The sequence below is a fragment of the Idiotropiscis lumnitzeri genome, chromosome 13 (genome assembly GCF_059441095.1).
Source record: "Idiotropiscis lumnitzeri isolate Australia: NSW breed Sydney's pygmy pipehorse chromosome 13, RoL_Ilum_1.0, whole genome shotgun sequence".
NCBI classification, from domain to species: Eukaryota; Metazoa; Chordata; class Actinopteri; order Syngnathiformes; family Syngnathidae; genus Idiotropiscis; species Idiotropiscis lumnitzeri.
The window spans coordinates 4,255,302-4,272,097 of record NC_142403.1 but is presented as its reverse complement, the minus strand read 5'-3'; the positions used below and the strand labels follow the sequence as shown (position 1 = coordinate 4,272,097).

The following is a 16,796-nucleotide window of genomic DNA, read 5'->3' as shown; positions in this document are numbered from 1 at the left end:
ACGGGATTTATTCAAGTGGGACTAAGTAGGACTTTACTGAAGGCCTAAGTGTGAAATGCACGGCCCGCCACTGCCTGAATCTAGCTATGGCATACCCTCAGAAGCCAAATCTTATCCCACCTCGGCCATAGTAAGCAAACAGGACTCAGGTCTCCCTTTTGTCAGGTTGCCAACTATGGCCTGAGCGGCTCAGCTTGACTCAACAACCAACCTGCAATGATAAGTCATCCCGCCAGCCAGTATTGATTGGAAGGTGGTGTGTGGGCCGAGGTGGGGTGGGGGGTTTTGTCAGTCCTTGAAGCTTATACAAAGGCAAGGAGGGAAGTGACTGATTGTGTTTTACAGAGAACATTATCACTCCACTCGGCGCAGGAGAGCCGACAGAATTTGCTCGCCCAAGAAATGGAGACGACCACCTGAGCTGAAAGTATATAACTTGACTCACTGAAGCATTAAGTTCAATTTGAAAGCCAAATTGTAAGGCCTGGAACAAATGGGCAAAACAGAAATTGTAACACTTTAGCCTGTATGGTGATTTTTCTTCTTTAGCGATGACTAGTCTGTACACTACTGTATAACCTTTTTATTTGCTCAATTATACACATTTGTGTCAGTTTTACATCAATTGTACATAATTTTTTTTCAAATAAAACCAAACAAAAGCATGATGTGGATAAGACGGATTGTCCTGGATGACAGTCATAGTAACATCATGATTGACAAATGATGGTTGCATCTAGTGCCAATGGGAACTTTTCCCTCAACATTCTTTTTTCAACAATGAGGATTTATATTGGATAAAATGCCTTTCTTTAGCTTTCATCGGTTCGGTTTGAATGTGCATCAAGTTCTGCACACTGTTGGTGGATTTTGTCTCATTTCCCTCTCCTGATTGTTTTCTGCATAAATACCTCCTCTCAAGTAATCAGGTGAGGATTCTCAGATCTAATAGACTCAAACAAGCACCCTTGTTAGCCAGGTGCAATATGAGGCCACTGCATCTTAACAAGGAATTAAACAGTGCTGCTGCCAGCCAGCACTTTAATTGATTGATGTTTGAAGTTTGGAAAATGTAAGCTTGGTTCGCCACGTTATTCCAAGCCCTGCTGGACTCAAACATAGAATTTGGGCATTGGATTAGATGTGGCAGCTCTGATTTTCAGCATCAGCCGACGCTGTCATCTTGACCCAGCCTGGATGCGTGAGCAGTGTGTTACTGGGGGTGTGTGTGCGTGTGTGTCGAGCACTTCTCATGGACAGCGGCAGCTGAAAGATACATGTACTCGAAATAAGGGAATCAATAGAACACTTAATGAACAATTACGAGAACAGCTGTAGGCCTGTCAGACACCCATCTGTAAACAGATCTGCTCAGCGAGAGGGAGAGCCTTGTTATAGCTTTGAGGCTATCGCTTCAGGACATGTAAACCCCCCTACTCCTCACAACCCCCAGTCCCACACACACCACTTTGGCCAATCTACATCCATTTTCCACAGCGCTCCCTCTTCCATCAGCTCCAAGCTGGGAGCGCTGGGTCCAAATTAACCAAACAGACCTCCATCTATAACCATCCCTCACCGCACATTAGTAGGAGAGCCCGCTTAAGATATGGAAATGGCTGGAGAAATGGAATCGATAAATTTGACAATGCATGGCATTTAATTAAAATGCCTGCCGGAAGCGAGGCAGTTTGTTTTTTGTGGGGGGCCCAGTTCTGTGTTTATTGCTCAAATGAATATGTAAGTATATTCATAAGCATCCAATACATTAAAAGCACCACACTCATCACAATGGGCGGAAGCAACTTTTAACTCCCAATGCGATGGCAGCAGTCCGACAGCAAAAATTCATACCTCACCCTCTCTATGTGACTTTGTATGCATTTATGATGCATAAAGAGATATTATCGGGTGCACTGACAAATGAACATCAGCCACTGTCACCTTTCCTGATTTGCCCGTCTGTGAAAGTGGCGACCTTATGTGCCAGTCACAACGAAAAATAGTCAACAGTAAGCGTACACTGACAAAAGTGAAAGATAGATGGCTTTAGCCTTCGCGTGTAGACCACCAAGCTATGACTGACAGCTATTATGGTTATCTAAGCACGGGAATCAGAGAGAACAATATCAGGGGATGGGCAAAGTCTGATAATTGACCTTGCAGAGGCTCTCCGTCACTCTTTATTAAAACTTCATTTAAAGAAGAACAACCCCGGGTGGCTGCTGCTGAGAACTCTTTATCTGTCCTTCTTCCCACTACCATAATGGATTACACAGGGATCCATTACATATTTAGCACAAGAAAGTAGGGCCCAAGACCTGCTTAAAATTATATTTTTAGTACTGAAAATTAATGTGGTCACTGAATCATTTTAAATGTTCTTTTTTTAGTATATAGGTATATGTGTATAAAAGACCTATATTTCAATGAGGTCGCAGTGTGAGACTAATGACCTTTTTAATTTATTCATGGATTTAGTTGTTTCTTTAACTACTTGATTAATCTACATGCGGCCAGTGATGCAGTGACCTAAATGTAACTCAATACCTGCATTTATTTTAATATCATACCATTCTATTGATTTTAATTGTGGGCGAAAATAACAAAATAAAATGTTTTTATATAATATAATGAATATGAACATGAAGAATGGACTGCACTGAAAAGATAAACATAAACATGATGTTTTTTTTAAACATACAGTATATGTACACACAGTCATGTGGCAGAAGCCCTCAGGACTGACAAGTATTTTCCCGGAACTAAATATGTTCTGTTTCAAATTTGGTGAAATATGCTTAACATGTCCCCAATGTCATCATATAAAACAATGAAAAGCGCAGTTACAGGATGTAGACCTGCAAATAATATACAATAAATATATATATATATATATATATATATATATATATATATATATATATATGTGTATATATATATATATATATATATATATATATAATACGTGGGGACTGACCAATAGTATAATTTTTTTAAAAATAGGCAATAGACAAAATTTGGACGTAGGAGTTTTTTTCCCCTTAGAGTTTCAGTGTTAGTTTCCCCCTACATCAGACACATACAGACCAAAAGATACATGTTTGACGGGGTGATATGCATACAGCTTATGATACAGTCCCCCAAATCCATAGTACATACTTCTTTATATATGCATAGTGCATACAAGACAGTGAGATGATCCCAACCTCTCCCATTCACACACACACATACGCACACACGCACACACAGACTTAACTTGCTCAAAACAGGCATGCAACAAGAAATAAGTCGACAGGTACACAGCAGGCAATATCACTTCCTTCAGCCTCTGTGCTCGTTTCGGAAGCATCCACTAAGTAAAAGCTGACAGAGGGCTGGCCATGCCTCACAAGGTAGGAGAATGAGGAATTTCAATGTACCTCCGCATCACCTTTCAGATGCTCATGGTACACAGGATTCCACTTCCCCCAACACACATGCACACGCACACAAAAATTCTCATTGGTTTCCTTGTCACCTTCTTGAATGGAAATTGAAATAGGTACACACATCCGTTATCTAAATGTTAACTCCACTGGCCTTCATGTTGTCACAGCCTGCAGGTAAGGTTAGCCAACACAAGAAGAGGCGCTTTGGCCCGCTGCCATGGTGCACGATGCCTTTTCTTGAGGAAGAGACAAAGTGATGCAAATGTATTTCAGCACCTTCAGTATGGGTTCAGTCAGTGACTCGACTTTAATGCAAAAGCCCATTGTAAAGTTACATGGATCAATAGCAGTGTTCAACACTTATTTTCTGTTACGTGACCCTGTAGGAAGACAAAAACATTTCACACCCCCATCTCTCTGCAGCGAGTATAAATAGCATCATTTGTCTATGAAATTGCTGTAAGCACACCACTGCATAACATTGAATCCTCATTCAAATTAAAGAAAACAAAACATTGAAAAGAAAGAAATACTTATCTACTTACAACAAAGAATACCTTTAAAAGCATGTTCCCAGGGGTCATTCAGGCCCCCACCCCGCACGCAACACCCCAGAGGGGACCTCACCCACCACTATTTGAAAAGAACTGCTCTATAGACGCATACTCCCAGGTATTCAAAAATCACATGTAGTGTAAATCAGACGTGGGCAAAGTATGTCCCGGTGCCACAAGCAGCCAGCCCACAGTCTATGGCCGTCACAGTTACCATGAAGAAGCTAAGAGGAAATTTTGCTAAAGAGAGCCACCCAGTCCTTGTCTGTCGGGTTACGCAAAGAAGAAGCCGCTTAACCAACCAAGACACCTCAGTATAACTCTTGCAATAAGATTATACTGTGCAAACTAACAACTCAGGATGGATACATGACGTAGGAGTACGGGAGTTGCCTGTGATTTGTTAGCTACGTTTTTTTTAGCTAACACTGACTATCGTCATGGAAGTCACAGTGAGGTAAAATAATAACATCTTAGGTGTATAATGCTAACAAGTTAAAATACATCCAAGTTATGGTCAACCGTAATAAATGCACTCCAAGAGAGTATTAGTTTGCTGCTTTAACATTATCAACAATGGGATGAATAAATATTTCAATGTCAATGTGCTGAGTGTCACAAAAAATAATGTTGTTTTTTTTGGGGTGGGGAAATATGTGAATATAGTTGTTTTTTGTTTTTTTTTAAAAAACTATCCTATCTATTATTACAAAACGGTAAACAAACTGGAACAAACATTTGCAAATAAACGACAACAGTTGCATTTAAAACATGCCATACTCCTAGGAGACCCCACAACATACCAAATGACACCACATTTTTGTCTACATTTAAATTGAAACTTGTTGATTTCATTTCAAATAATCTCACATTGATAATATACATGGCATCAGTGTGACTGACAGTCCATCTATTTATTAATGATTTTGTAAAAGCTGAAGAATGTGACCTTGTGTGTGCTCTTGGCCATGTTCACACAGTGGAAGACATTTTCACGTTCTTGTCTTGCATGGTGCTGAATAATCACAGCATGATGACATTTAACTGGCTTCCACCCAGAAGAGTTGTGTGTGGCATGCAATGCCTCAGCACTTCTCCTGAACCTCCCGTGAGCAGCAGGGCACGAGGGTAGGAGACAGGCGGAGACAAGTGGGCAGTTGCATGGGCAGACTTGAGACTCTGAATGCGGTCTGATGCAGTTGGGTCGGTATTTACGCTCTAACGGCTCCGGGATGCGGATATATTTAGCAGCCTAGAGATATCACTCTAAGCTGAGATTTCAAAGTGAAGTACCTGTTTGAAGATGCATTGCATTCCACAAGGGTGGGCAACGGCTACTGAGTATAAATCTAGCACCCGTGCACCTGGTGTGATGACGAGGAGGGAGTGTGACACCTTTTGATTTAGAATCACTTACACACAACCAATCCATACTTGTGTAAACTACACACTCAATATAAATCCACGGGCCAGTTATGAATGGAAGAGACCAGACATCACTTTCAGACCTGGAAACATGCGCATAGCCTATAAGAGTACTATCTTTTCTCAGTCTTGTGGATGTACAAGCAAATCTTGGCTTCACTTTACATTAAGGTCCTGGAAGGAAATACATACAATAAAAATTGTATGATTAAATGTTAATTATAAAGACAAAACATACTCAGTATCCTTTCATAGAGCAATTAGATATTGAATACTGTGTTTCATCATCGCTGTACTTTTAGGAGTTCTTCACTCTTTTTTGGACCAAGATTAGTGACAAGTTATCTGTGATTAAAATACTTATGAGTCATAATTGGGTGAATATCGGGCATCAACCATTCCACTAACAATTTCATACATCACACTCTAATGTAATTGTTTATAAGAAGAACAGTATTCTTTTAAATGAATTATTTTCCTACTCATTTTTATCATTCATAAGAGTTTTGCAATAGGATAAAGAGGGCTTGTGGAATTCAATCAGGTGCACGGTGAGGTTGAGTTCAAGTTTCACCCACAACTCTAAGTGGAGTTGAAAATGGATAGGTTATTACTTCTTTATTTATTTCCGTTCTATATAAAATAAATGCATTAAGAGGCCTTAGTCAATTCTATGCAGACTCGTTGCCAGAAGTCATTCCCTCCTGCGAAAACCAAATGGTTTATTAGATGTCTCGTCCTTTGGACATAGACTACCTATATGTCTGTATAACATAAATTACCATCCCGGACTCCTTTCTTGGGAGGAATTTCCTTGGCTGCAGATTAGATTTTCAGGAATCTGCAATGTCAATGACATGTTAGGCAGCTGCCTTGAATAGCATGATCTGCATGTGTGTGCGCGTGTGTGAAAGAGGGATGGGATGCTTTGTAAAGCCATATTCCATTTCCCCTGGGCGTGTGAGTCATTAATCAAATATTCATACATGGCCTGTAAATACATGGAGAACACAGTCGACCCTCAGAGTTTTGTGTGCCCCCCAGCACAAGCGCTCTTTCATGTTTCTGTCAAAAATCCCATGAAGTCCGTTTCCCTCCCGACACCACCCTCCATTCAACCCGTGCTCTTTGTGTCTTATCCGCAAACGCTCAAGAATGTTGCCGGTCTTTTGCTCCTGCATACTTGATGATCTCGCTCAGTCCACGCAGCCGGCCGGTCGTCGGCTAAAAACAACCAAAGAGCAACACGCAGATCAGACAGGCGATCTAAATGATGCCTTTATGTGTTCTGCCATTGCTTCTCTGTGGTAAGGAGAACAGATGAGGGATCCTACTGTTCAACAATCCTCACCCTTGGCCTGCCGTTGCCGCAGAAGGGGCATTTCCCGCCTCTAAAAAGCAAGCCTCATCATAATACAAGAATTTGTATTGTACAGCAAAACAGTCTGGCATAGCTCAATCAGACAGATTTGCCATAGTAACAGAACACAAGGATATTTGCTTTTCCTCCAAAACAGAACACAGTTGCCGTCAGTGTCACTGGGTCACATATTTTCCGGTGGCTGGTTAATGGCCTGGAGAGATGGTTAGCACATACGATTAGTTTTAATCTACTGCATTTGGCTTGCTGCGAAAGAGATTGAATGCACTGAGCAAACTGCTTTAGGTTTGCAAGCAATGAAAATGAAGTAAACAACGTCTACTCAAGCAGTTTCTTCAGGTTTTCACACCCAGGTAGCAAGCTGATTTACTGCAGTTTAAAACATTTGACCTACCAGCGACTTGAGTTAATTTTTGCAAAGTGGACATTTGGTGGTCATTTTGGTTTAAATAATAATTGTAATGAATAAAGTTATGTAATAGGATTATTCGCTTTATTTACGGTTTATTGTGCATGATAAAGTTACTGTGGAACTTAAAAATGTCTGAGGGTTGTGTTGTAAGCAGATGTTTGCTTGTTTATTGCTAGCATGCACTGACATGAAAGACAAAACAATTTAAATCACAAAATTGTTCAAAGCAAAGCAACGTACTTCTCCAGTGTCAATAATCTTTTGACGTGTGATATAAACTGGTGCGCCACTTCAGCTGCACTGCGTGATACTTTTAAATCTTAGAATCACCTTTTAAAAAAAAATAATAAATAACAAACAAACTTTAAACACTGGTCATTTTCACAGTGTTACAAAAAGTAATTTATTTAATATTTCCACATTAATACTAAATCTAAAATGTGCAAATGCAACATGTTAGAAAGCTCCAGTATGACCCTCTGGTAAAGAAAATAAAATATTGCCCTACAAAAATAGTTTATTATTTTTATGTGGGTTAAAATATGCATCTCATTTGATTTGATGTTGGAGTGGGCTTGGAACAGTTAGTGGGCATAACTTGTTATCATAATCATTAAAGTCTAACACCACTCATGTCAAACACGAGTTGTATAAATACTGCAGGTATTTAGCTTTCTTTATTTACATGAACTGCTTTCTTACCCTAACACTGAAATGACTGTTGGGAAAAATACAATAATGTAACAACTGCACACTTCAACTATGTTCCATTTCTTCAGTTTAGTCTAAAAATAGGTCGGATAATTCAGCAGAGTGCTACAAATGTCCTACGACAAACTAAAGTTTTTTTTGCAAGCTCACACTGCTGCAATCCAGCTCTTCACTAATCAGTGAAAAAGACCGTTTCCACGGACGGTCCCGTTTTACAAAGTTCAATGTCACATCTGTCTCAGACAAAACGGTTCTGTCAAAGTAGCACAAAGTCCCCAGCAGTGGTGATTGTCCTCCTGGGGTCACGGATGAAGGGCCATTCGCTCTTTTTGGGGGTCAGGCTGGATGACAGGTCATAATCTCTGCCATGACCTTGCACGATCGTGAACGCTGGGTATTTTTCACTTGCTGAAGGCTGCAGCACCTGAAATGTTTTGCAGGCGTTCATGTTACAAAATACTGCACACTTTCTTCCCAACTGGATTGTTTCTGTTACTGTCTCCTTGTGAAGTTGCTTTTAGGTTGATTATGCAATTTTGCCATTCTTCTGATATTTATTTACTTTGACCTAGAAAACTTTTTTTAAATAATCACTTAGAGTAAACATCATATAATTAAAAGGACAGAGGACTGTTTTGAAGCTCCTGACTTTATTGACCACAGAAGAGCCAATGGTAGGAACTAATAACAAAAAATGGCTAAATGCTGACACCTAGTGGCCAACATGTGGATAATCACATGACTGGGTAAAATTAATGATACCATTAATATTTAGGTCCAACAATGTAATATTTCTGAAATTGTTGAATGAATTTGCACCTGAGATATCTCTTGGCTGATTTTCTCATAGTCTTGGACACTTCGGGAGTAAAATCCTACGGTACAGCTGGGATCCATCTTCGTGAAAGGCATCTTCTTTGGTGAGGGACAATGATAGGACTAGACAGAAGAAGACACAGTTCATTTTTCAAATATTCCTCAAACCAAAGGACCAAGTAGATGTGTAAAGAAATCCTATTTATCTCTTGTTACACTGTTAACACATTTACAGCACAAAGACTGCTGTGTTGTCACATTTTATACTAGTGTACAGGATAAAAAAGCATAAAACGAAGTTTTTAATAGCACAAAGTGTGCTAATCTTACTTGCATTGGTCCTGTCGCAGTGTTTGTGAGTAATCTCAAAAGTCTCAACATTAAGTATACATTTACAATCTAATGAGATCTAATATACAAGCAGGATCAAAATTGTTTGGTTACAAAGATAGTAATATTTCATTTTGATTGACACTGTCATATTTCGATCAGGTTTTAATTCAACAGGGTCTTTAATAGGATACCACTCTCATAAAGCTTAAAATAGCCATTCATTTTCTGTACCACTTATCCTTATTAGGATTGTGGGTTAGATGGAGCCTATTCCACTGCTTGCTCTGCAGCGGTCCCAAAATAATAATGCTAATAACATTACATAAAGGTAAAATACACAATTTGCAATACATTACACAAAGCACACGACTGTACAGTAGTGTAGCACCACCAGTAAGGTTTAATTTTGCTTCTTTCAAGTAGCTAAATAATGTATCAAATCAGTAGAGGCACACTTGTTTGACAAGGTGCGTTGCTATAATCTTTTACAAATGCACTTTTTTGCTCTTGTATCTCATTAAGATGGCCAAGTGTACCTAATCAAGTGGCTAGGGAGTGTAAATTAGCAGCTGGCTCTCTGTAATTGACTGATGGGCTGCTTTAAGATTCATAACATTAAGTACTAACAGGAATGATTACATTCCCATTACTAGGCTTTTAGTCAGCTCCTTTGTGAAGTTTCCCATTACCTGGAGAGGGAAATCGCTGGTGCTGACATCCACAAAAGACTGACAGTAATGAGGGTCCATGTAAATCAAGCTGTCATCTGCAAGGACAAAACATAAGACAAGTTATTTAAAAACATTGGATCATTACAAAAATGAGCCTCCCACCAATTTCAATGTAGGGTCGCTCAAAGTCACCTGCACGTTGTACTGTTACATCAAATATGCCTCCCACAAAGTTATTGCTTTTTAATATCTACCACAGGGGGATTAAAATCAGCATAATCAGATGCGGTTCCACAAGCACATTCTTAAGACCCACAGAAAGGTTTCCATTTAATTTTGTGCATGTATGGGGGGGGAGATCTGTTAGGCGTGAGGATTACTTTTACAAACACGCAATTATATGCGACTATTTGCATTTGATGAATGCAGCGGTGAGCGGTGCCCTGGCAGAAAGAATGTATTGCTTGTCATTCAGACATCATTCAACACTATATATCACATTGATAAAATGGAAATGCGTAAATATTGACTGCCAAGATGTACAACTGAAGGTTCCTCCCAGCTCCTGAAGGTGATGAAGAGTGGCTCACTTTGGAGCCTGGAGGAAATTTAATGCATGCCTCTTATGGAAATCAATTACTTCGCACAACTTGGGAGGTTTACTTGTGATAAATGGGTGCGGCTTTGATGGGTCAGAGAGAATAAAGGAACCCCTGCTTCACTTGCATCCTCTCCGTGTTTTCCATGTGCAAACAGGAATATATTATCTTGCTTTATCCTTTCGCATAAGAAAAGGTATACTATGTAAAAGAACCTGATATTCGTACCAACCAGTCTTTCTTTTACATTGAGCAAACACTCACCTTGAAACCCTATAAAGTAACAGGCCTGCTTGGGTTTCCCTCCAATAATGCCAATACAGTACTCCAGACTCAGTATTCTCTATTTAACAAAAAACAAACAAACAAACAAACAAAAAAATAACAGGTGTTGTAGTTGGTTTTGTTCATCACACTTAATTGATAATAGGAGTACCGTCGATTTCTCTCTACGAAAGAAAATATCTAACCTTTGCAAAGTTAAAGTACTCAGGGTTGGTCTTTTCTCCTCCCAGTCGTACAGGGATGAGAATAACAACAGCTTGACTGTCCGGCAGGGTGAACGCAGACGCTGATTGGTTGTTTTGTGGCGGCGACAGAGCGCCTGATGTACCAGCTGACAGCCCCCCAGTCTTGGCTGCCCTGTGGCAGTCAATCACATCAGCGCTGTACACTAAGACAAACGAAAGAATAGTTTTTTAGTTGTAACTATGTTTCCGTTCCATTTTGTTATTTTAGATGCCACACGTTCAATCACTCTTCACGACACTCTACAATGCACAACATACACTGGAGTTTGGTTAGAAGTGGTAAAGAACATTACTGTACGTCATCATACTGAGAAGTGTGTCTTATAATTTATACTAGTGACATAATGTTCCAGAAAATAAGTTTCTGCTTTGGTTACTTTGGGTTCAGAGGTACGTTTGTGAGTTGGCATTTTTTTTTCCGGAGGTGGAGTGGGGATATGTACTGTACAATGAGAATGACCACATTCAAGCTTCACAGCATCTCTAAAAATGTGATGTGAATAGTAGCACAAATTCTGCCATGGTGCCCATCGTATTTTATCACAAGCAAGGCCATTTTCTATACCTGTACAGTCCTGGGAGACATAAGCAGTAATACTGGTTAAAGCAGGGTCATTCACTTCATCCATAGCTTTCCTACAAGGAGACACACAGAGAGAGCTGGACAGAGTGAGCAATGTTCAAAGTTTGCATGTGAAATGTAACAGTTAGCTGTTATCTTAGCAGTTGGTCTTCAGGATGGAGATGTACATGTGTTGCTATGTATTGACTATAAAACATTTAAACACCAAAGTGTCTTCCACAGCAAAGTATCTTGAAGTACTTCAGAATAACCATTTTAAATAATAGCTAAACTGATCACATCCGTTTATTTACATATCTTTAGTAAAACTGTAAAAGTGCAAATCTAACTACGATTTTTTTTCCCTTTATTCGACTTACTTTAGAATGTGCGCTACAGCAGCAGGTCCATACCAGTCCCCCGCCTGTTTCCCCAATGTCAGACCTAAATGCACCAATCTGTGCAGACCAAGCTGAGCGGATGGGTCGTCTCCAAACCATGAAATCAGTGTCCTGTGGTACATTTCTTTTAAATGGACGTCCGCCTCCTCCGCTGGCCCCGGAGCCTGAGCCTGATGTATGGCTGATGATTCAGGATTGGAGGGCCTGTTGAGGGTGCCCTGTAAAGAAGCCTCCAGGGACTCCACCAGGCGCTTGGCTGCAGTGGTGGTCCATGTCTCGCCATCTAAACGATGGAACTGGAGTGCTTCTGACCATGTCCAGTCTGAAAGGAAATCACGAAATATATCATGTGGGTGTCTTTGTACAATTATCTGATAAAGGCATATGCCCCCCCAAATGTTGTTTCATATTAACATTATTATTTTGCTTATGTATGGAATTTGGGATTAGTATACTTTAGTTCTACCGTGAGTTATGTAGTAACTAACATCAAACTCAAGGTCTTTCTTCCCTTTGGTTTGCTATGTAGGTATTAATTATGGGACGTAATGAGAGGTACTAATTTCACCAGATCTTTTAGAGTTCTTCCAGAGCCTTAACTTTCAAGTTTTATACTTCACTATTAAAAATATAGTCTTTCAGAACTTGATTTGAACCTTGATGACTCCAGAGAACCAAAACGATATCTAATTATACATTTGAATGACACACTGTTTCACTTTAATTGCACCTTCTCCTTACAAACAGGATGGGAGATGAAAATGGAGAAAATGGAATTGTCCCGGGTTATAAAATGGAAGAGTCAAATTTTAACCGTTAACAATATGACCTTGATCCAAAGAGAATCAAAATGAAATTGATCAATAAATATCCTTAAATGGCCATTAGTCATTTTACTGAGAAATATTTCATTGAAGGCATATTTTACAATTGACAGAAGAGCCCGTTTTGAATATTGTTTTCTAAATGACCGCATTAAAATGGCATGCCATCTCGTTATGAGGACTCATAAAGTCGAGGACACTTCAGAGTCAACAGATCAGACAAAGCAGTAAAGAATTCATTCAAATACCAACTGGAAAGCTTTCTGATTCAAAATGAGAAAATCTCAAGAAAAATAACATCTCAAATCTATCAAATCATCCATTTGAAATGCTGGTTAATCAGTTCAGGTTCATGGGAAGATTGGAATCGAACTGACTTGGATGAGAGGCGGAGTCGCCACCCTGGTCATTTGGTCACTATTCAAAAACAAGACTGACACACAACCACTGACACTCACATTAACACCACTAATGTAGTTTTGCGTCTTTAATTAAATTAATCTCAGTGCCCAGATAAGACGTTCGCTAGCACAGTGACAAAACTATTATGAATTCTTGGCTACTTTACTGGCACGCTCACTTGCTACATTTAAGTTTGAGTAAAATGAAATTCCAAAATGTTATTTTTGGTCACTTGCTAATCCTCAAACGGAATTGCTTACAAAGTTATGGTGGGAACTGCTGAGTAACTCAATACCATGTTATCATGATGTACTAGTATTAGAAGAAAAACATCAATGCTAGGCATACAAATATTAAATAACTGAAATATTTACATACTACTTACACAGATTTTCCTATCAGATTTGTATCCTAAAATATTCAACTATCGTCTGATGGAAAGTTTATATGTAAAATTTGCAGTTTTTTCAGGCGTCAGGAAAGGAGACTGCTAATGAAACATGTTTTGATTTTAGATGTGCAGTGTTGTATATGTGGGTGATTGTAGATTTACGATATTGTCAATAGTTTGGTCACAAGTGCAATTTGCATTCATGTGCTGTGGTTGACCAGCTGGTTTTAAGTCCCAAATCATTACATTTGAATGTGTTTCTCATGTTCCTGGTCGGGTTCTTGTAGATTGAAATGATAACAGTTAATGCAGATGAAGAAGACAGCAAATGACAGCTGTTTTTTTTTTTGTCGTCTAATCTATTCCTTTTTATCGTCATTTGGGTCACAGAGCGCATCTGTAAGGTAACTACATTATTTCTGCTACGTAAAGGTAAATGTACAGTACAACTACATTTCAGGTAAATGAGCCACTTCAAAAACGTTGCTACTGTGTGGGGCTGCGGGTACCGAGTGAGGCTATGTGACTGTCTGACTCTTTTGATTGGTCAAATGGACTCAAAAGTCTCTCGCAGTTAGTAGTAGGATTGGGGAAAAGAAAATCAACACAATACTTCGTGACAAACCAAAACACACCACATTAGTAATAAAGACTGCAAGTAAAAATAAAAAAATACCAGGTGGATAGTCACTCACTGTAAGTGCGTTACAGTTGCATTTTTTGCTCATGAAAATACTATAAAAGTATCTTGTATTAAACTACTCTGAAAAATACTATTAAAAAAATCAGTAAGGTGACTATTAGAGAGTAAATATAGCTCATTAGCTCACTAACCACCTCTCAAATGTAGTTGTACTGTACTTTTATAACTCTGTAAACCTAAAATATGTTTTTGAAGCTTTGTTCAAAGCGATTTACTTCCCAGCGGGAAACATATTAAAGGAGTCAGTTAGAGGCAAGATTAAAAAAAAAAAAAAAAGTATGATAAAATCACTCACCTCTGCCCAAGAAATGCAGAATAAGTGCTTGAGCCAACATCATCTGTCCAGCCCGAAGCATGCAGCCCCAGCCACAGTCGGATGTTAGAACAGAGCCAGGCAGAGGGGGAAACTCTTCTCTATACGTTAGCCATATACGAGAGCCAAAGTCCCTCCGGAAATCTTGTATATTTCCCATGATAGAGTCCTTTTCCGAAGATTCCAAGCAGGCTTCAGAAGCATTATCATCATCTGGGGAAAATAAGGTTCAGTCTGGTAACCACACTGTCTGTTATGTAGAAATTATCTGAGGATTTTTACAGTAGGTCCTATTAATGCTTAGTATAATATATAATAATTATTAAATGCAAACATAACACATTACATTAAGCCTCTATCTTACCAATCAGAACTTTACTTTATAATAATGAGAGCTTTGTCAAATATTCCTTTGGTACACCAATGTAAATTACAACCACAATAACAAACTAGAGAATGCAATTTCTGGAGGAATTACGTGTGAACAGTGAAATGCTATCAAAGAATATGGAAGCATATTGAACGGTAAGCATGATGTTGAATGACATTGAATGCCATGGAATAGTATGGAACAATATGGAGTGATACTGAATGATATTGAACAATATGGAATCATGTAAAGTTACATGGAATAACAACGGATGATGAGGATTTGTACTGAATTTGAATAGTTTGAATTGGTTAGAAATATTAAAATTAGCGGAAAAAGCAAGTAGAATCATAATACTATGCTTTAATTTTTTAATTGTGAAGATTAAAATGCTGGCATGAGCTCAACATTGAAGACGGAGTGGCTTGACTCAGTCAAAAAAAAAAATTTAATTAAAAGGTAAAAAGGAAGATCATTTCACAACACCATTTTGAAGTTTCATGTAGAACTGTAGTAGCAAAGAGGCGAGCATATTTAAGATGGAATCAATTATGGGTCACTTCCTGTTGATTTTGGTGACGTTCCTGTTTATTCTGGGTCACTTGCAGTTGATTTTGGGTTTCTCAAATGGGTTGCACTTCCAGTACAAATTGAATCAAATATTTGTGGAAAATCATTCCCAAGGCGCATTAAATCCGCTGAAAAGGTAGAATTTGGAATGGAGTGTGTCATTTGAAATGAATGGAAACATTTTATGGTAATTGTAATTGATGAAACGTAACATTTTTGGTATGTGGAAGTTGGTGGCATGTTGAAAATTGTTACCTAAATGAATTGAACGTGCTGACAATTTTGAATTTTAAATGTAGATACAATGTGTAACATACCTTCAGCCTTAAAATGATAACATTTTCCCAGAAGAAGCACAGGGGAATTTCGGCTAAATAAGGTCTTTGACTTCAGAGCCCAACCTAAAATATTTATAAAACAAACAAACAAACAAACAATGTTTTACAGTTCGGTTGTTTACAGCCAGGGGATAAAAACACACCGAGTCTAAAGTCACACTTAGTGTTCAACAGCAGTCACCTTGTGCTTCCGATCAGTGTCAAAATTTACGTAACTACAGAGAACTAGTTTGTCTATCTCTACTTGCAGTTCTAAAATGACATTGAAGAACTACACTTTAAGATAAACAGGGACAGCAAACGATTGGTCATCAGTCAAGAAAACATGCTGTCAAACGTAGGCAAATGAGTTTCAGCTAATTAAAATGTAAGAATTTTTATGTTGACTAAGCTTGAATGCTTGCGATGCAATAGCTGTAATAAATGCAGGGAAAAGCAATCGTTTTGTCAGTGAAACTGTGAGTTTTGTTGCGTGCGTGTGTTTTGTCGTCTAATTCACTTACTGTATTTCACATTGTGCCACGCAGACAAGAACTTCGTCTTCATTTTTTCCACCTCGTCGTGCCCTTTATTCTCCATGTGGACCACGGAGGCTGCATGTAACCCACTTCAGAGAAACGCGGGTATACCGTGTTTAGGCTCAACAAGGTGTTCAGATGCAAATCCAACGATACAAACCCGTGCCCTGCAGCCAGGGCTTCTAGCCATGACTCGCACATTTAAACTGAGAATTACCTTAACGTGGCGTGTTTTCACTCAAAAGCTGCTCGTGGTAATGCTACATTCTGACGACCGAGTAGTGAACGAACGTCATCAGTCTTCCGTTGCTTGCAGTGGAACACATCACTGTCAATTGACAATATTTATGTTTTGAGGAAGTAGTGGAGGGCAGGTCAGCTGATCTCGCGATGTTTCCAAGAAACAAAAGGCGATGGCACTCAGTGGAGGCTCGATTTGAAGTACCACCTACCCTAGTAGGCGGTGCTTATACTCACAGAATGAAACTCTCCCAATCCAAAAGACTTTTAAAATTTATTTTATTTCATTTTCTGCAACAAA

The 16,796-nt window shown here is 39.0% G+C and overlaps 1 protein-coding gene across 2 annotated transcripts; it reads right to left on the bottom strand.

Moving 5' to 3' along the window:
• Nucleotides 1–7,581: 7,581 nt before the first annotated feature.
• Nucleotides 7,582–16,673, bottom strand: atg4c (autophagy related 4C, cysteine peptidase). 2 transcript variants are annotated; one of them, XM_088314150.1, is made up of 11 exons: nt 16,473–16,673; nt 16,241–16,344; nt 15,717–15,800; nt 14,442–14,672; nt 11,806–12,148; nt 11,429–11,499; nt 10,804–11,006; nt 10,598–10,676; nt 9,753–9,829; nt 8,734–8,853; nt 7,582–8,338 (listed from the first exon to the last, which is right to left on the bottom strand). In XM_088314150.1, exons 2-11 carry the CDS (start codon nt 16,314–16,316, stop codon nt 8,171–8,173), a joined length of 1,452 nt encoding a protein of 483 aa, XP_088170276.1. In that variant the 5' UTR covers nt 16,317–16,344; nt 16,473–16,673; the 3' UTR covers nt 7,582–8,170. The 2 variants fall into 2 exon arrangements, with proteins under 2 accessions (XP_088170276.1, XP_088170277.1); XM_088314151.1 differs by having other exon boundaries at nt 16,241–16,673.
• Between the last annotated feature and the right edge of the window lie 123 nt (nt 16,674–16,796).

Coding starts and splice junctions, on each gene's coding strand:
- atg4c (XM_088314151.1), bottom strand. CDS start 16,316: ATGGAGAATAAAGGGCACGACGAGGTGGAAAAAATGAAGACGAAGTTC. Junction 11,500..11,805: donor GCTGTAGCGCACATTCTAAA/GTAAGTCGAATA, acceptor GTCTCCTTGTAG/GAAAGCTATGGATGAAGTGA. Junction 8,854..9,752: donor CCAGCGATTTCCCTCTCCAG/GTAATGGGAAAC, acceptor TCTTCTGTCTAG/TCCTATCATTGTCCCTCACC.